Source organism: Hemiscyllium ocellatum, chromosome 20, assembly GCF_020745735.1.
Source record: "Hemiscyllium ocellatum isolate sHemOce1 chromosome 20, sHemOce1.pat.X.cur, whole genome shotgun sequence".
Lineage (NCBI taxonomy): Eukaryota > Metazoa > Chordata > Chondrichthyes > Orectolobiformes > Hemiscylliidae > Hemiscyllium > Hemiscyllium ocellatum.
Window position 1 is genome coordinate 53,038,865 of NC_083420.1, and position 20,911 is coordinate 53,059,775.

The window sequence follows — 20,911 nt, forward strand, 5'->3', positions numbered from 1 at the left end:
TATCTCTGGAAAGTCAAAGTATCTCAAAAATTCGAACAGGCAAAGAAAGATATTTCATGCAGCTACAATGGCAGAGCAAGTAGAACTTTCCTTTAACAGGATGCTGCTGTCACTCAATAAAACACTTTCTGCCCACCACCCATTTTGTTTTTGCAGGTGTAGGACACAGTGAAGAACAAGTGCATAAATCCTTATTCATATTCCACCACCAGGAAGAAGGGAAACATTCGAGTGGACAGTGACAAGCAGTGCCCTCCTCATCAAAGGGCAATGCTGTGTGATCAAGAAAAAGTGAAGGGGAGGGCAGGGATTAAGTCAAAATAGAGTCAGAGAGGGAAATAAAGCACTCCACATCCCACGGTACCCACCTCTCCCTGAACATCTCAAGGGTGTTGGTAGACAGTATAACCCTTCTGCCCACCACCCAATGGGCCAAGAGTCAGTATGAATTTCATTGTCAGTATGAATGCAAGTATATAGTGATAGCTGATTGGCTAGCAGGCAAGTAGTGATTGGCTGTTTGGATAAACAGGTGTGTAGTGATTTGCTGAATGGATAGCAGATATGTAGTGATTGGCTATTTGGATAGCAGGTATGTAGTGATTGGCTGATTTGATAACAGATATGTAGTGATTGGCTGATTGGATAACAGGTATGTAGTGATTGGCTAGTTGGATAGTAGGTATGTAGTGATTGACTGATTGGATAACAGGTATGTAGTGATTGGCTGATTGGATAACAGGTATGTAGTGATTGACTGATTGGATAGCAGGCATGCAGTGAGTGGCTGATTGGATAACAGGTATGTACTGATTGGCTGTTTGGATAGCAGGTATATTATGATTGGCTGATTGGATAGTGGACATGTAGTGATTTGCTGAATGGATAGCAGATATGTAATGATTGGCTATTTAGATAGCAGGTATGTAGTGATTGGCTGATTGGAAAGCAGGCATGTAGTGATTGGCTGATTTGATAACAGGTATGTAGTGATTGGCTGATTGGATAACAGGTATGTAGTGATTGGCTGGTTGGACAGCAGGTATGTAGTGATTGACTGATTGGATAACAGGTATGTAGTGATTGGCTGATTGGATAACAGGTATGTAGTGATTGACTGATTGGATAGCAGGCATGCAGTGAGTGGCTGATTGGATAACAGGTATGTAGTGATTGGCTGATTGGATAACAGGTATGTAGTGATTGACTGATTGGATAGCAGGCATGTAGTGAGTGGCTGATTGGATAACAGGTATGTAGTGATTGGCTGATTGGATAACAGGTATGTAGTGATTGACTGATTGGATAACAGGTATGTAGTGATTGACTGATTGGATAGCAGGCATGTAGTGAGTGGCTGATTGGATAACAGGTATGTAGTGATTGGCTGATTGGATAGCAGGTATATCATGACTGGCTGATTGGATAGCGTACATGTAGTGATTGGCTGTTTGGATAGCAGGCATGTAATGATTGGCTGATTGAATCAAACAAAATGTTCCTCAGGTTGTTCATATCAAGCAGGGTACAGACTACTAACTCCACCAAGGACATGCAGGTCCTTGGACTCCTCCATTGTCAGACCATAGCAACACGACTGCTGGAGGAAGAGCGACTCATCTTCCGCCAAGGAACCCTCTAACCACAAGGGATGAACTCAGATTTCTCCAGTTTCCTCATTTCCCCTCCCCCCCACCTTGTCTCAGTCCCGACCCTCGAACTCAGCACCGCCTTCCTAACCTGCAATCTTCTTCCTGACCTCTCCGCCCCCACCCCCACTCCGGCCTATCACCCTCACCTTAACCTCCTTCCACCTATCGTATTTCCAAAGCCCCTCCCCCAAGTCCCTTCTCCCTACCTTTAATCTTAGCCTGCTTGACACACTTTCCTCATTCCTGAAGAAGGGCTCATGCCTGAAACGTCGATTCTCCTGCTCCTTGGATGCTGCTTGACCTGCTGCACTTTTCCAGCAACACATTTTCAGCTCTGATCTCCAGCATCTGCAGTCCTCACTTTCTCCTACAGACTACTAACAGCCAGCTTGTGTTTTTCAAACATAAAGCAAAACATTTGCTGTGAAATGGAATTTTGCAATTCAACAGCACTTGCTGAACAACCCTGAGTGTATTGATAACTACACTAACGAGCCATTGAAGAAAATCAGTTGACCTCGTGGTATGGTTCATCCATACTTTCGAGAATACATTCATACGTTTGATTTACAGGCAGAGGAATATGTACACGATTTGCATCTTTTTGAAATGACCAGTTGCATCAGGAGCCTCTGATTGCTGGTTGCAGCCTCCATGTCAATCAGAGTCAACTTACCAACCAACCAACCAACCCCTTTATACCTGAAGTAGAAGTTGCTGTGATAGTTTGAAAGTTGGCATTCTTGTGTTTGCCCCGATGAGTGTGAGGTGTAAAGGATTGACAATAGTGAAACAGAGAAACTTGGAACAGTTGTGGGTCATTCAGCCAATCAAGCCAGCTCTACCATTCAATATCATCATGGCTGACCCTCTGCCTCAACGTCGTATTTCCACTTTCTCTTCATACTACCTTTAAAATATAACAATTATCACACTGTTCCCATTCTGAAGAAAAGTCATACCAGATTCAAAATATTGACTCTGTTTCTCTCACCACAGATTCTGCCAGATCTGCTTAGTTTCTCCAGCATTTTCTGTACTTGTTGAATGCGTCTCTCCTCATACAATATCTTCCTTTGCAGCAACTGTCTTGAAGTAGGTTTGTCCACCGAGCACCAAGAGCAGGCCTCACCTCCGTCAATCTCCGACCATCGCGCTAGCCATGACATACAAGGTACTCATGCTCTAGCAGTGCCACTGCTTTTGGTGGGGGGGGGGTCTCGGTGGCAGGTCTGGGAAAGGATAAAGTTTTGTTGGAAAAGGGAAACGCAGAGGGCTGGCTTCTAGTATATACACGGTTTGCCTAGCACCAAGATTCTACAGCTTTTACTTACTGGCTTTACAACCAGGTATCAGCCTCTGTCACCACAGGTAAAACACTTCAGCAGGAGAAGGAGGCCAGTAAGAGACTATAACTGGCCTTCCAGCCATCCCATCCTGTAGTGGGGCTGGGGGGATAGAACTTGGCCCTTCCTACAACGCATACAGGTCATGGCAGTACCAACTCTTTGTAAGAGCTGACTCATCAGCCCAGTCAACTCCTCTGGTCAACACCAAGTAAAAAAGGCAGAAGATTCCAACATGGATCTGATGAAGATTATAATCAGGGTCCTCGAAGGACAGATATAGGACCTTTGTTTACTTAAGCGACTATTGCACACAACACGCCAGCAGGCTGCACAACCCCTTACAGGCCCCAACTGAGAAAACATATTAAATCGGCCTTGGAATGTCCAGAGTGTTCCTTTCCCTGCAGCAGGTAAACATTTCACCGTGCAGGAAAGGGGTGATGAGGGATTGAAAATTGCTTCCATGGACGAAGGCAGACTAATTCCAGTTGTGGTTAATTATTTAACATGTGGAAATGATTAGCAACAAAGATAAAAAGCTTCTTCTAGCTTTAAAAGTGCTGATTTTATGTCCCACATTATCAATTATCACAGAAAGCAGGATGATACGGAGCATTGACCATTTAATCATTGACATTATTTTGTGAGATGTAGCTATTGTAGAGTAACAAGTAACTTTGGAAAACAAAAGCTGAGCATCAAACAATTCTTTATTCTCAGCCAGATAAGGGATTCAGTGACAATCCCGTCCTTCAGCTGTTAAGAATCAGCTGAGACACTGGCCCCCACTTGTACCCGATCTTTCTTCAATGGCCCCTGAATAAAAAGAACAAGATAGAAATGAAAATGAGTTTTGTGCTACTCTGACCCCCAATATACATCATTCACTTGCCTTCAGTATCCAAACATAAGATCGAGAAGCAGGAATTGGCAATTCAGCCCCTGCTCTGCCTTTTAATACATACATGGGTGCCCTGTTCCTGGCCTCAACTCCTTTTATACCTGCTCTCCATAACCTCTTAATCCCTTAATAATTAAATATCTGTCCAAGTCCTCCTCTGTTCAATTGTTATTGTCCAACAGGCCTAGGAAATGCTGGTTAACAAGGAGATGGACTACTCTGGACATAAGGCAGGGTCTGCTCCATCTTTGAGGCATTGAAGAGACAGGGGAAGCAGCTTAATCAAAGGCCCCAGCACAGCAGGGCACAACAGTACAAGCCCCACATCTTGGGAATGGGCAAATACCATGTCCTTCTGGCCAAATTCAGAGTCAAGCTCGCTGTTTAATTGGCAGTTGCTCCCACCTGAATATTATTGTCCAGACGCAGTCACCAAAACTGACCCACTTATTTTGGGCGGCATGGTGGCTCAGTGGTTAGCACTGCTGCCTCATGGCACCAGGAATCTGGGTTTGATTCCAGCCTCAGGTGACTGTCTGTGTGGAGTTTGCACGTTCTCCCCGTGTCTGTGTGGGTTTCCTCCAGGTGCTCTGGTTTCCTCCCACAGCCCAAAGGTGTGTAGGTTAGGTGGATTGGCCATGCTAAATTCCCTGTAGTGTTCAGGGATGTGTAGGTGTATTAGTCAGGGGTAAATGTAGGGGAATAGGTCTGGGTGGATTACTCTTTGGAGGGTCAGTGTGGACTTGTTGAGCCTGTTTCTACACTGTAGGGATTCTATGATTCAATCTTACGCCTGAGGTTAACTTCTGTAGGTTTGACAATCCACTGTTATTATTGTTAATTTCCTATTTTTCAACCTGACAGTTGAAAAAGACAGGTCAGAAATTTCGATTAGCAGAGAATTGCATACCAAATGATTCAAAGTTTACTGTGCTCTGTCGAAATAATACAGTTCTCAACAATTTGTAAAGGTCAAGGGTAGGTGAAGCTTAACTGAAAGCATTGAAGTGGTGACTGGAGTAGCAAACAGTAGAACATTAAAGATTATTTGGATTCCAGAAGGCATAGAATTGAAGACAAATTATGGATCTGGTTAAGAAATTGACTGAGGGAAGGGAGTCTATGCTGGGTCCTTAGCATTTTCCAATGCATATCCAAGACTTAGATGAGGGGAGTGAAAGCTTGATGAATAAATTTGCAGATGACACGACGATAGGAAAATATGTTGTGAAGAGGACAAAAGAAGGATACTGCTGATACAAGACATGGGCAAGTGTCAGGCAGATGGAGTATAACATGCAAAAATGTGAATGTAGGAGGAATGAGAAAAGGAGAGCATTATTAAAATGGAGAATGACTGCAGATTTCTGAAGGGCAGAGGAATCTCAACATTCTAATGAGTGATTTACAAAATGCAAGTATGCAGCAAGTATTGAAGATTATAGAATCCCTACAGTGTGGAAGGAGGCCATTCAGCCCATGTAGTCCAACCGACCCTCCAAAGACCATCCCACCCAGATCCACCCCATCCCTGCATTTCCTATGGCCAACGCATTGTTGGTAATTTCCCCAAGGACAATCCACCTAACCTGCACATTTTTGGACTGTGAGAGGAAACCAGAGCATCGGAAGGAAACTCACACAGACACAGGGAGAACATGCAAACTCCACACAGTCAGAGGCTGGAATCAAAACCAGGTCCCTAGCATTGTGAGGCAGCCATGCTAGCCATTGAGGCACCGTACCACCCACTGTGCCACAAGAAGGCGAATGAGATCCTAACTGTTGTTATGAGAGGAATTGAACATGAGTTATACAGGGCATTGGTGAGACCATAAATCAAACACTGTGGGTAGTTTTGGTCTCCTTATTTAAGGAAGGATATAATTGTGTTGGAAGTGGACCAGAGGAGTTTTACTAGATTGGTACCCAGAATGAGTGGGTTTTCTTGGAAGGCCAGGGTGGGCTTGGTTCCACGGAGGTTTACAGGAATGAGTGCAGATTTGGTCCAAGTGTGTAACATTAGTGGTCTTGAGAAGGTGGATGCACAGAGGATGTTTCCTCTTGTGGGTCAGTCTAGCACTAGCGGACACTGTTTAAAGATTGGGGATCAATATTGTAGGATGGAAATGAGAAGTTTTATCCTCTGTCAGTGTTATGTGACGTTGGAACTCTCTGCCTCCGAAGGTGATGTAAGAAGACTAATTCAATATTTTTTTAAGGCAGAACTGGATAGATTTTTGTGAGGCAGGGGATATCAGGGATAGATGGGAAGATGGAATTCTAAACGCAAACAGTGATCTTATTGAATGGCAGGACATGCTCAACGTGCTGAATAGTCTACTTCTGCTCTTAATTCATCTCTTTGGATTAAGTTAAATTGCCACTCCCTAATCTGAAAGACTGTTAGATCTTACCACCTCTGCAGTCACACTTTCACACTAACGTTTTTTTTTATTTTATGGGATGTGGGCATTTGACTGGGTTGGCATTTATGGCCTGTTGCCAGAGGACAATTAAGAGTCAACCACATCACTGTGGGTCTGGAGTCACATGATGGCCAGACCAGGTAAGGATGGCAGACTTCCTTCTGCTCCAAGGAGTTTAATGAACCTACAATAATCAACAGTGGTGAATTGGTCACCATTAACCTAGCTTTTTATTCCACATGTTTTACCCAGTTCAAATTTTCCCATCCATTTTGATTTACCACACCAGTTCAATTTTACCATAGTTGGATTTCAATCCACATGCCCCAGAACATTAGCCTGGGATTCTGGATGGTTAGCCCAGTAATGTTATCACTATGTCATCTCCCATGACCACAGTGGAAAGTTGGGAGAGGAACGTAAAATGAGCTCCAACTCATCATCAGCTGCTTTATGCTATCAAAAAGAGTCCAAATCTATCCCACAGAGTCCGAGCTACATTGTCAGCCTTGTTTGGGGTTGGGTGTTTTGAAAAGCATTAAAGTAGGTAAGTTCCCAAGACCTGACGGTATCTATCTCAGCTTGCTAAGGGAGGCAGAAGCAGAGATTTCAGGGGTCTTGTATGAAATCTTTGTATCCTCTTCAGTCAGAGGAGCAGTTCCCCAGAGGGATGGAGGGTAGCTAACGTTGGCTTTTTTTTTGTGTAAGAATGGCAACAGGGATAATCCAGGAAATTCCAGGGCAGTGAGCCTTACGTCAGTAGTAGGGAAATAGTTGGAAAAGATTCTTAGGAATAGAATTTATGAAGGAAGCGACAAAGATGATTGATGAGGGCAGGATGGTGGATGTTATCTATATCATCATTCCTGATGTGGGGCTTATGCCCAAAATGTTGGATGTTGCCTTCCAGCACCACACTTTGTGACTCTGACCCTCCAGCATCTGCAGTCCTTACTTACTCTGTATTCAACTTTAGCAAGGACTTTGACAAGGTCTGTCATAGCAGGCTGATACAAAAGATGCAATCACATGGGCTCTACAGTGAGCTGATAAAATGGATACAGTGTGCTAGCTCAGTCATTGAAAACAGAGACTAGCGGACGAAGGGTATTTTTCTGACTGGAGATCTATGACTAGTGGTGTTCTGCAGGGATCAGTGCTGAGAGCCTTGTTGTTTGTAATATAAATTGGTGATTTGGAGGAAAATGTGATAAGTTTAGTAAGTTTGTGATTAGTAAGTTTGCGGACGACAAAAAGATTGGGGGAGCTGCGGATAGTGAGGAGGATATGGATAGGCTAGAGGTTTGGATGGAGAAATGGCAGATGGAGTTTAATATGGAAAAACCAGAGATGGTGCACGTTTGGGAGTTCTAATGCAGGAGGGACGTATAGTAGCATCAATATAGAGGGGTCTAGGCATACAGGACCATAATTCCCTGAAAGAGCAATATGATGTTGTTAAGATTGCATATGGCATGCTTGCCTTCATCAGTCAGGGCACGCGGTATAAAAATTGCCAAGTTATGTTGCAATTGCATTGAACTCTAGTTAGGTCACATTTGAAATATTGGGTCCAGTTCTGATCGCCACATTACTGAAAGGACGTGACGGCTTTGGACAGGGTACAGAAGCAGTTTAGCAGGATGTTGCCTGGTTTGGAGGGTATTAGCTATGAGGAGAGATTAGAGAAAGCTGGGTTGTTTTCACTTGTACGTCCAAAGACGAGGGATGACCTGATAGACGTTTACAAAGTTATGAGGGGCAAGGATTGGAGGGTGGGTTGGAGTGTTTTTCCCAGGGTAGAAATGTCAATTACTATGGGGGACATAGGTTTAAAGTTAAGGGAGTAAGTTTAAAGAAGATGTGAGAGGCAGGTTATTTTACACAGAGAGTGGTAGGTATCTGATATGCACTGCTAGAGGAGGCGGTAGCAACAGCTACAATAGCAACATTCAAGAGGCATCTTGACATATAAGTAGGGAATAGAGGGATATGGACTATGTAGAGACAAAAGGTCTTTAGTCAGGTAACATGTATCAGCAAAGCCTTAGTGAGCTGAATGGCCTGTTCCTGTGCTATACTGCTCTTTGTTTTTGTTGGTATCCCTACCATGAAGGCTCTCTTCTCCTCTGGTGTCTGGAAGTGTCCGTAGCCAAATTTGGAAGTTGTGTCAATGAACTTGAGCTCAACCGATTCAACAGCGGTCCTCTTGGTGTGAACCAGGAGAGACTGAAAAAGAAGAGCAGACAGCAACCCTAAATAACCACTTCCAGTTGCTCCAGGATTACGATGTAACAACATACCATCTGGAGTCTACTTAATACGATCATGATATACAATCAATTGGTCCGCGGCTTTCAGTGACCCTTCTGCACTTGAAATGGATGCCCGCTGTACAAATGCTGTTTTACCCATTCTTGAAATTTTGATCGAAAGGTTTCCAAGTTGTCCCCTCCATCGTTTCCATGGCAACCTCATGCTTTGTTCCAGGATGCCGACTGACACGATTTAAGAGTGCTGCTTTGTTTTCCAATAGACGTTTCAGGACTGAATATGGCACGGGGGAATACATGCTCATTCCATGCCAGTTGTGTACCAGCCGCCATATTGATGACGGCTTTTTCCATAGACATTGTGGCCGTGAAATAACCCTGACATATATAAATTGGCTATTGTGCTTCCACTGGCTTCCCTGGGTGCTGGTAATACAAGGATCCCATCCCACTTCAGAAGCAACCACAATAAATCCTCCATATCTTCAAAATCGCGAATTTGCCTATCCACATCGACAAATAAATTAAAGACAAAATTCAACTTCCGCAGGCAAGACTCATCTATCCTTGATTTTTAACCAGTTCTGCATTCATGAATTTTATCATAGAATCCCTACAATATGGAAACAAGCCCTTCGGCCCAATGAATCCACACTGACCCTCCAAAGAGTAACCCACCCAGACCCACTCCCCCTACCCTATAACTCTACATTTACCCCAGCCTAATGCACCTCACCTGCACACCCCTCAACACTATGGACAATTTAGCATGGCCAATTCACCTAACCTGCACATCTTTAGATTGTGGGAGGAAACCCATACAGACACAGGGTGAACATGCAAACTCCACACAGAGAGTCAACTGGAATCGAACCCAGATCCCTGGCGCTGTGATGCAGCAGTGCTAACCACTGAGCCACTGAACTACTGACATTCTCAGGAATGGAGCCCTCTCCATCATGGAGCAATAACTGCCAGTTTCTGGGCCACTGTCTCTGTATGTAATTTTAAAGAACGCGCACTTGATGCTTAAAAAGTGGACAGAGAAAACTCTCTCCCTCAAAACACCACAAAAGCAAAGCTCGAATTGACGACTCCCCGAACACATTGCTGCCACACAGAGGGGGGGATGGTGTACCTTTCTGAGCGCAAGAATACGCTTCTTCGTTCCAACAACACAGCCTTTCACCATAACATAGTCATTGTTTACTTCACCATAATGCGGAAATCCACCCTGAAACAGAAAAGCAGATCGATTGTAATCAGCATCCGATTAATACCACAACACAAGAATCAACACGCAACTTAAGCCAAAACATCTGAACATAATTAGAACTGTAAACAGTACGGCTGTTAAATTGTAACTGCCCATGGACTGAATTACATGTGCAATGAATAAATCTGTCAGCCAACAAAGCATAAGGTAACATGAACAGATTATTACAAACATGACTGAGAGATAAGGGATTCAGTATTGTTTAAAATTTAGCATTATTGAAGTAACCAGTTGGATGACCATTTGGAAAGACGTATCTTTGAACTATTGATTCATTCCTATTAGACTGTAATTTGATTGTACTTTTTCTGGACACTTAACAACAGACTAATGAATCAGTTGGGCAGGTTCTTCCATTTGCTTCCTTCTCCCAATTATTCTTTTTTTCTTTCTTACCGGGAGGTAGGCAACACCAGCAAACCAGTATTTATTACTCATCCCGGGTTATACCAAAGATAGTTAATGCCAAGCATCATTGTGTGCAACTTAAAAGTCACATAAGAACCATATAGGGTGGTAACTTGCCCTGTCTCTGAAGGACCCGGCTGAACTAAGTGATTATTTCCTCAAATTAGCAATCTTATGAAACAAGGATATGCTAAACAGAGGGACTGAGGACCAAATATTAAATCATATATGCTGATACATAAAGAGAGACAAGGGCAGAGAACTGGAAAACATACGACTGGTCCTGGCCATTTATAGTGCTCCCAGAGTGTGTTGCATCATCCTGGAAAGCTGTGGTCTGCACAGTTGGAGCAGGCAATGAGACAGTGTGATGGACACTGAGGAACTGGGAGACGTTCCAATGAGACAGTGTGATGGACACTGAGGAACTGGGAGCTGTTCCAATGAGGCAGTGTGCTGGACACTGAGGAACTGGGAGATGTTGCAATGAGACAGTGTGATGGACACTGAGGAACTGGGAGCAGTTCCAAGGAACTGGGAGATGTTCCAATGAGGCAGTGTGATGGACACTGAGGAATTGGGAGACGTTCCAATGAGACAGTGTGCTGGACACTGAGGAACTGGGAGACGTTCCAATGAGACAGTGTGATGGACACTGAGGAACTGGGAGACGTTCCAATGAGGCAGTGTGATGGACACTGAGGAACTGGGAGCAGTTCCAATAAGGCAGTGTGATGGACACTGAGGAACTGGGAGACATTCCAATGAGGCAGTGTGATGGACACTGAGGAACTGGGAGCAGTTCCAATGAGGCAGTGTGCTGGACACTGAGGAACTGGGAGACGTTCCAATGAGACAGTGTGATGGACACTGAGGAACTGGGAGCAGTTCCAATGAGGCAGTGTGCTGGACACTGAGGAACTGGGAGACGTTCCAATGAGGCAGTGTGATGGACACTGAGGAACTGGGAGACGTTCCAATGAGGCAGTGTGATGAACACTGAGGAACTGGGAGACATTCCAATGAGGCAGTGTGATGGACACTGAGGAACTGGGAGACGTTCCAATGAGGCGGTGTGATGGATACTGAGGAACTGGGAGACGTTCCAATGAGGCAGTGTGATGGACACTGAGGAACTGGGAGACGTTCCATTTAAGAGGAGGAGGATGAGGAAACTGGGGAGGAGGAAGCTTACATTGCCCATGGCAGAATGCAAGTGCACCAAATGTTACAAACCAGACAGAACTTGATTGACACCTAGTTCCAGTGGATAAAGCAGTCCATTAGGGACCATAAAATAGTCATTAGCCGTGATGCTGGTCGGTGTGGTGGGGGTGAACATCAGAGGTTTGGACAGTGTTTGCTTTTTGCCTTTAACTGTGCGGACCTAGAGAAGGTGTTAATTTGGGATGTAGTTACTGACAGGTAAGGTGTGTGGCCTGCTGATTAAACAGTAACCCGGCTGAGAGAATGGGGTCAAACATGTGAGAGAATGTCAACCTGTGTGCCTTGGGCAGTGTGGTTCTGTGGCTGTTGTGCCATGCCGTTGCTGATAAGGAGCAGTACTGGATTGCTAACACAAGTCCATTTACACAGTGCTCTATCTAAGATGGAGTGGATGCAAAGGATGCTGGGCTTTTGGTGGATATCCACAATGGGGTAACCTGTTCCAGAAATAACGTATGGTAAAATGGGACCTGAGGCATGCCTTGGGGCATGGTAGATAGTTCATGAGGCAAGTTTTGTGAGAAAACCTGTTAAGTCACATGATGGAAATCCTTCCAAAACATTCGACGCAACTCGGATTTAGCAAAGAAAAGTAAGATTGAGCCCATAGTCTTTAATAATCTAGGTGAAACCTCCATTCTGCCTGACTGAGGTGAGTTATTTTATGACTTTATATGTGAAATATAGTAAGATTCATAAATTACCAGTAAGTTCAAGCTGGGTCACGCAGGGATGAAGGAACCATTAACCACAAGCGGTAAGTTCTAACTAACTGGAACTCTACTACAACTAGTGGTCAACCCATTTACAGATGGTATATTCTTGAGAGTATTGGTTCTTGTGGTAAGAACTCAGAATGATATATAAGGAGAATAGCAGCACTTTATAATCGTCAGAATCAATTTGCAAACATCAGCTATATTCCAAGTGAGAATGTTCAAAGTGACTCACCATAGGGGTGATGCTCTTATCAGTCAGATCATAATGAGTAGAAGCATTATTTTTCACTAATTTGCCATCTTCGATATGGATACCTTTTCCAATACGATATATCTGAGCATGAACCAAAACAAAGAAATATTCACATGGTGTTTATAATCAGACATTAGCTCTGAGAGCTGGTGTCTTTAGGTTAAGGCATTCAATCAAGGCCCAATCACTAAATCGTCTGTTATTTACCCACAAGGGACTGTGGGCATCTCTCTCTTAGTTTCAGACTGTGAGAGAAACGAGTGGATCTGGTTTCTGAGGGCAGCATTCCTTATATTGTCCAGGCTTGCCAGGATTTTTTTTCCCCTCTGTTCTTAGCACCTGCTCTGCATATTTTGTGAGACTTAGCAGGATGATGAACAATTGTATGGTTGTGTCACAAGCACTCTAAGTCCTGGAGCCGGATTTGAACCCAGAGCTTCTCAGTCCAAGCACTCCTAATGCACCACAAGACCAGTCTTCAACTTTCATGAAGTTTAAAACAGCCCACGGCACTATACAAAAGAGCATCTCCCCACATTCAGGGCAATATCTCTTCCTTAGAATCTTAGAATCCCTACAGTGCACATAGAGGGCATTTGGTCTCTGCACCAACCCTCTGCACAGTGTCACTCCCAGACCTGGGCCCCCACCCTATTCCTGTAACCCTGCATTTCCCATGGCTAACCCACTTAGCCTACATATCCTAGGACACTACAGACAATTTAGCATGGCCAATCCATCTAAACTGCACATCTTTGGACTGTTGGAGGAAACCAGAGCACCTGGAGGAAACCCATGCAGACTCAGGGAGAATATACAACTTCCATGCAGAACAGAACCCTATATTCCTGCACATTATTACTATCCAAACCACCATCCAATGCCCCTCTTGTATGTCTCAATAGAACCTGCTTCCACCACATTTCCAGAAAGCTGGAAGAACACAGCAAGCCAGGCAGCATCAGATGGTGAAGAAGTCAATGTTTCAGGTATAATCTTCTTCAGTCCTGAAGAAGGGTTACACCTGAAACATTGACTTCTCCACCTCCTGATGCTGCCTGGCTTGCTGTTTTCTTCCAGCCTCTGGCCTGTCTACTTTGGATTCCAGCATCTACAGGTTTTTTTTTTGTTTCCAACAAATTCCCAGGCAATGCATTCTATATGTTAACTGCCCACTGTGTGAAAAAAGATTTTTTTTTTTGTCACATCGCTTTAAAGCTCTGCACGATTGTTCATTTTCCTTCTGTGAGCTGGTACAGCCTCTCCCTATCTGCACTGTCCAGTTTAGCAAGATGGAGAACCCCACATCTTATTTGGAAAGTAGCTCCTGGAGTGTGAGCGCGGACACACTAATGTAGGATAAGGAAAGATTGCTTCTGTTTGTTGTGGGTTATAAAATTAGCTCAGAATTTAAAGTATCAAGGATGATGGGAACTTTGCCTCACCACATCTAAAGACCATCCCAGCGACCATACCTTCTTATTGACCTCCGTGCGGTGGAAATAACCTTTCTGTCCCGTCCGGGCAATTGTGAACCCAACGCGAGCCGGATGCCAGGCTCCAATGCAAGCAACCTTCCTCAGACCTTTATGGGTCTTCCGGGGAAGTTTCTTGGTGTGCCAGCGGGATGTGACACCTTCAAATTACAAAGAAAAGATGCAGTTGTTGTGATTACATTTTAGCTTTGCATACTTTTCCCCCGAAATCTCCTAAATGCATATCCGCCATTCAGTTAGCTCAATAATTTATGATATTCTCCACATCCTTTGATCCAATAATTCTTCATCTAATCCCACAGAACACATCCATGGTTTTAAAACTTCCCACCATGTTTCTGCATGCCTTTATAAGTGGACACTGAAGATTCACAAAAGGCAAAGAATATGAAAGCTCGCAGTAGCACTGCAGTTGTGCAATTTGTTGGTCAGAACCCATTTGAAATAGTGTTTGCGTTCACCGGTCCCATTTTGGTTGTGATGAGAGACTCTTGAAACTGAAGTTGTATTTTCTGGAGATGAAAAATGATCTGATTGAGTTGAAATATTGTGTGGAATTTTCACAGGCAATTAAGTCTCTCAGAGAAATTCAATGTAACCTTAATTTTGAAATTACAATTAAAAGATAATTGTGGGAAAATATACATGCTATGTGGAAAACATCATTGGCACTTGAAGAGCAATCTTTGACTTTTTGAATAGCTGTAGAAACGTTTATTCTTTTTTTTGTTGTTTAGGATTTCGCGCTCTGTTTCCTCTTCTTTAGTCATTCTTTGCTGGTTTTTAAGTTCTGTCCTATCTTTGAACCAACCACTTCGCAAACTTGAAAGCCCTTTCTCTTCCAGTTTGATTCTAGCTGCAACTGGTGGCTCAGTGGTTAGCACTGCTGCCTCATAGCACCAGGGATCTGGGTTCAATTCTGCCTATTGTCTGTGTGGTGTTTGCACATTCTCCTCTGGGTGCTCTGGTTTCCTCCCACAGTCCAAAGATGTGCACCTTAGCTAGATTGGCTGTGCCGAATTGCTCAGAGTGTCCAGGGATGTGCTGCCTAGGTTGATTAGCCAATGGGAAATGCAGGTTTTATAAGTTGAGAGTAGAGGGATGGGTCTGGGTGGGATGCTGTTCAGAAGGTCAGTGTGGAATTGATGGGCTGAATGGTCTGCTCCTACACTTATGAGAATTCTATGATAACTCTAGGTCAGTTTATGTGCACATGTGGCTAACAGCATGAATACTGGACCCTGATGCAACATCGAGGGTTAAAGTGCATTTGTGGGTAACAGTTCCCTCTGAGCTTCCTTCTACAGGATGGCAGATACAGAGGTAAGTCCATAGAAATTCTGATAGCACACTTATGCCATGGGAATAGCTGAGAAAGGGAAATCAGATTGGACTTAACACTTAATGGTAAGGTTCTGGGGAATGTTGCTGAACAAAGAGACCTTGGAGTGCAGGTTCATAATTCTTTGAAAGTAGAGTCACAGGTAGAAAGGATAATGAAGAAGGCATTTGGTATGCTTTCCTTTATTGGTCAGAGTATTGAGTACTGGAGTTGGGAGGTCATGTTGCGGCTGTACAGGACATTAGTTAGGCCACTTTTGGAATATGGTGTGCACTTCTGGTCTCCTTCCTATCAGAAGGACGTTGTGAAACTTGAAAGGGTACAGAAAAGATTTACAAGGATGTTGCCAGAGTTGGAAAGTTTAAGGTGACCTTATAAAGGCTTATAGCATCATGAGGGGCATGGATAGGATAAAGATACAAGATCTTACCCCTGGGATGAGGGAGTCCAGAACTAGAGCGCATTAGTTTAAAGTGAGAGGAGGAAGATATAAAAGAGACCTAAGACACAACATTTTCATGCAAAGTGTGGTACGTGTATGGAATGAGCTTCGGAGGAAGTGGAGGTGGCTGGTACAATTACCACATTTAAAAGGCAGCTGGATGGATATATGGATAGGAATGGTTCGGAGGGATATGGGCCAAGTGCTGGCAAATGGGACTAGATTAATTTAGGATATCTGGTCAGCATGGACAAGGTGGACCGAAGAGTCTGTTTCTGTGCTGTATATCTGTAGGACTCTAACACTATATGACTAGAACATACATGCAATACTTCTTTAAGTAGAGTTAAATGGAGCTTCCTGCATCCAACAATGGCGAGAGACAGGGAGAAGGTAAATTGCAAACAGATATGCAATGACCTTAATGTACCTTTAAGAATAAAGGCTAAGCTTTATTTGGTAAGGTAACAGGAACAACAATAGTCAGACATTCTCCTTGCATTATAGGGACGTCACATTTACATTGGAATCACACATTTGAAGTACCTGGAGAATGAATGGTAACTAATCAGCACTTGGATTGCTGATTACCTCATACATTATTGTATGTTTAGGCTTGAGCCTGAGTCACATCTAATATTCCTTTCCACCCTTACTAAGTATAATACAAGCAGTCAAATTTATTGCACTAGTAAGGTTTTAGTCCAATACAATATGTAATATATTCACTTTAAAATTAATGTACAATATTTGAAAGAAATGATTTAGGTCTAAGCTGTATTAATGTTCCAGTATCTCGGAATAAGAGAGAATATAGGTGGAACATCCATCTAGGCAATGAGGATAGAGAATATTGTACCTTCTTGCCAACCAGTGCTCCCTTGGTTCCATTTTGAGTGTAGGATTGGTTACTAACATCATAGAATTGTTAATTTGTGTGAAACCTTCAACTTCCTAATCCAAAAATGGTTGAAAAGCGAGTTTCTAAATGGAACAATTGTTCTCCATCTTATGCCTAAATATCACAACCGAATCTCAGCAGGTTAACAAGTCTCTGAGTTACCTTTGAATCCTTTTCCTTTGCTGACACCAATCACATCGATCATTTCGTTCTGATGGAAGACAGTGCTCACTAAGACTGGTTTCTCTAGTTTCTCGTGTGCCCAGTCCACTTTCTCTGCAATGGTCCCTCCATTCAGTTGGATTTCCATGATGTGGGCTTTTTTCTGACGCAGAGGTAGCAGTCTCATCTAATAGGTGTGTGTGGGGTGGGGGGTTGGGGGTGTAAAGGAGAGGAAGGATGGTATTGTCAGACATTATATTAATAACAGTATAATGACATTAATCTTTACTTTAAGAGACATTTCTTCCTCATCCCCTGGCCATAGTCTGCCCTGCATTTGTTGACTCGGTTTGCAATTTTAGAATCTTAGAATCTAGGGTCCATCAAATTTGCACTGACCCTCCAAAGAGGATCCCACTCTACTCCCACATTTACCATAATTATTCCTTCTAGCCTACGCATCCCTAAAAACAGAGAGCAATTTAGTGTGGCTAATCCACCAAACCTACACATTAGATTAGGTTACCTAGCCAGGGGAACACGCCCTTCGGCCTAACATGTCCACACCAACCCTCTGAAGAGTAGCCCACCCAGACCCATTTCTGTCTGACTAATGCACCTAACACTATGAGCAATTTAGCATAGCCAATTCACCTAACCTGCACATCTTTGGACTGTGGGAGGAAACCAGAACACCCGAAGGAAACCCACGCAGACACGGGGAGAATGTGCAAACTCCACACAGACAGTCACCTGGAATCAAACCTGGGACCCTGGTGCTGTTAGGCAGCAGTGCTAACCACTGAGCCACCATGACGCCCCAATCTTTGGACTGTGGGAGTAAACCCACACCGATAATATACAAGCACCGCACAGAAGGTCACCCGAATCTGGAAGTGAACCCAGATACTCAGTGCTGTGAGGCAGCAGTGTTAACCACTATAAGCTACTCTGTCACTCATGTGATGTCATCTTCGGCCTACCTGCCTTGATCGCTGTAGTCTATGGATAATACAACCTGAACACCCTGATACTGTTAAGAGGAAAAAGGTTGCATTTACGAAGTAATTGTTTCCTCCTCAGAAGGTTCTAAAGTGCAAAACGAGGTGATGTTGGCTTCACGTGAGATGGTTGGAGATTCAAATCTTCAAACAATTGTTTTCCTAAAACTCTACCAAATCAAGTTCAGGGGCCTGCAGCGATGAGCTCCCCAACTGGGGCTGTTAATCTGGCTCAATCAGGGAACTCTGGCTGACATAATAGGATGAATGTCAGGGATGTTGAGGCCCCTTGAATGCATGACTCAGTAAGAGGCACTGTTATTGTCAAAGGTTATGCATTTGTAAATAAAAAGGTGATTGGTGATGGGATGCCGGCCTCTGAAGATTATTTCGAGGCCATGTATTGGGCATAAGGTGCAGCATTAATATTGGAATGAGGATGTTTTTTAACCATGGCTATTAGTGAGAAACTGAAATGATTCTTAGTAGATGTGAATCTAAAAGTAAGTACAGACATTTTCAGGGTTAAAATAGGATAATCAAATTTTCAAATGAATAAATGGTAACAAAAAGAAACTGCATAAGGTTGATCTCAGCAATGCACTATACCTTTAAGAGAATGGAATCACAACTCTGGTATAAAACAACTCCATCTTACTCGCAGTTATTTAGTTAAGCAGTTAGTAATTGGATCAGTTCTATATATAATACAATAGGAACATGAGTTAACATTGAACACAGACTGTAAGTAAGTCTGGCATATATCAGTGTATGTAGCGAGTGCCATTAATAAACCTCAAGATATCTGTCTCAATAGGAACCCAGTGTTTGTGATAATATTTTACATATGGATAAGCACTTAGACCATATCATACTGGCAGATGCAATTTATCCTAAGCAAGCCACATTGGGAAACAAATGGATTTATGTTGAAGCTTATGACTCCAGGAGGACAGAAGCAGGAACTCCAAGCTATCCCCAAGTCCAGTCAGCTTTCACTGTGAAACTGAGACTCACATGTCTATTCTAATAGACAAGGCATCTTATATGTTGTGACACCAAGTGGTGACTTATAAACAAAAACAGAAATTGCTGGAAAAGCTCAGCAGATCTGGCAGCATCTGTGGAGGGAAATCAGAGTTAATGTTTTGGGTCCAGTGACCCTTCCTCAGATTTGACTTATTGCTAGGGTAATGTCCTACCACCAACCCACATTACTAGCTTTTCTTTAAATTTAACCAAGTTTTGATACACATCTGGAGCAGGTGGGCCTTGAACCCAAGCTACCTAGATCAGAGGTATGGACAATACTATTGTGCCACAAACCCTTCAGTTCCCTTTACTTTCTTTTCTAATTTAACCTATTTTTCTAATCAACTTGTTCAGGGATGTTACTACACTTGAACCAAGGACTCCCACTCCAAGAAGCCCCTTAAATCCTTCTCACTAAGTTGATGCTGTGGATAGGTTGTAGACAATATAAGTCTTAACCACTGGAAGCACATGCATGAGTGATGTCTAGTTTATTTCAAGGTAGCAATAGATAGAGGTTCCACTGATTAGTTAGACATGATTACAAAAACAGAGTCGAGAGTGTGGTGCTGGAAAAGCACAAGCTGGTCAGACAACATCCGAGGAGCAGAAGAATCAATGTTTCAAGCATAAGCCCTTCACTAGGAATTACAAAAACAATCAGGAACGGAGGTGAGACCTGAGTCTAGACTGTTTCTTCTTTACCCAGTGTGACAGCATCAGATAATGCAGAGCCTTTCATTGATGCTACACTGTTTTATGTTTAAGGCAATTTAGACACATAGGAAGCACCAATTAAATTATTAGAAAACTGAGTTTTGACAACAACCTTTAATTGGGAGAGATTAATCGCAAAGGGACTATAACATAAGGTTTCCAAACAATGTTTTGTACATGTGTATTCTCCAGAGATCTAAGGTCAACAAGCATCTGGCTCATCTCAGCTGGAGGTTGGCTTGACTTAAAAGAGCCATACGTTTCAGTACAGCTAATGATGCAGGTTTTTTGTATGGAAACTTGAGGTCTTCTGACTTGGGGAAGGAAGAGACTCCCTATCCAAGAGTGTGGTTTCACAGATAGTTAGAATCTCGTTTTTTCTGCCACTTGAAAACTTGGAGGGTTTTTTGTTTTGGGAAATGAAAAGGTTTTCCTGTCCATGAGTGGGAATTGAGATTCAACGGATGAGTGTATATTTTGCATCACTCATCTGCAGTCTCCCTGAAAAGTATTACCTTTATGTTTTTTATCTTTGCTTAGTGTTTTACTAGCCCTTCCTTGTTAGATCCATGCATGGTCTTGATTGACGAGGTTCAATAAAATTAGATGTCATTTATCCAGCACTACTGTCTGATGGTGTATCCCTGTCAAACCCGAAACTTTTAAACAGCATCATTTAAAGGAGTTATTTTGAAGCTTTTAATTAGACGATCAAATTGAACTAATTTATGTTATGTAAATTCCCTTTTTGAAATTGATAATGTGAAGTCCTTTGGGGGTCCTCATAGGTGCTATACAAATGCAGCTGGCTGCTGTCATCGTTGTGTAGTTAGACTTGTGGAAAGAAAGGACATATGATTAAACATGGATAATTAGATAAATCAGGTGAATGTAGAATGAAAGCCTGTATGTCAAAAACTGAGTAATGACTTAATGAAATCTGGTTCTAATCCTTGAGCTCTTAATAAAATAAAATATAACTCCAGTGAAAAATATTAACAATGTGCATAACATGAGATACAAGGCACCATATTAATTATAGTCTAACAAGTGAAGACAGTTTTACGATGGAAGGGCAAGAGGTGTCCGTGCAGACTTGGAGGGCCAAAGGACCTGTTCCTGTGTTGTATTGTTCTTTGTTCTCTTCTCTGTTCTAGTATGCCAGATGTACGATATGGTCAAGTCTGATCCCCAGGTTTTTAATGTTGTGTTAAGTTTATCCTCTCTGGCCTCTCTCCTGAACATAAATACACTTCATTGCTCAGACCTTTGAGTATAGGAGTTGGAACATTATCTTGAGATTGAATAGGACATTAGCAAGGCCTCTTCTG

The 20,911-nt window shown here is 42.9% G+C and overlaps 1 protein-coding gene across 1 annotated transcript in view; it reads right to left on the reverse strand.

Moving 5' to 3' along the window:
* Nucleotides 1–3,693: 3,693 nt before the first annotated feature.
* The window catches only part of LOC132825258 (large ribosomal subunit protein uL3-like), a 30,546-nt gene continuing 13,328 nt past the window's right edge, over nucleotides 3,694–20,911 (reverse strand). The window contains exons 5-10 of the mRNA XM_060840362.1: nucleotides 16,831–17,017; nucleotides 13,963–14,123; nucleotides 12,467–12,568; nucleotides 9,743–9,838; nucleotides 8,441–8,560; nucleotides 3,694–3,817 (exon numbers count right to left, since the gene is read on the reverse strand). Of these exons, the coding sequence (XP_060696345.1) occupies nucleotides 3,761–3,817; nucleotides 8,441–8,560; nucleotides 9,743–9,838; nucleotides 12,467–12,568; nucleotides 13,963–14,123; nucleotides 16,831–17,017 (723 nt within the window). The 3' untranslated portion in view covers nucleotides 3,694–3,760. The remainder of the gene's footprint in view (nucleotides 3,818–8,440; nucleotides 8,561–9,742; nucleotides 9,839–12,466; nucleotides 12,569–13,962; nucleotides 14,124–16,830; nucleotides 17,018–20,911) is intronic.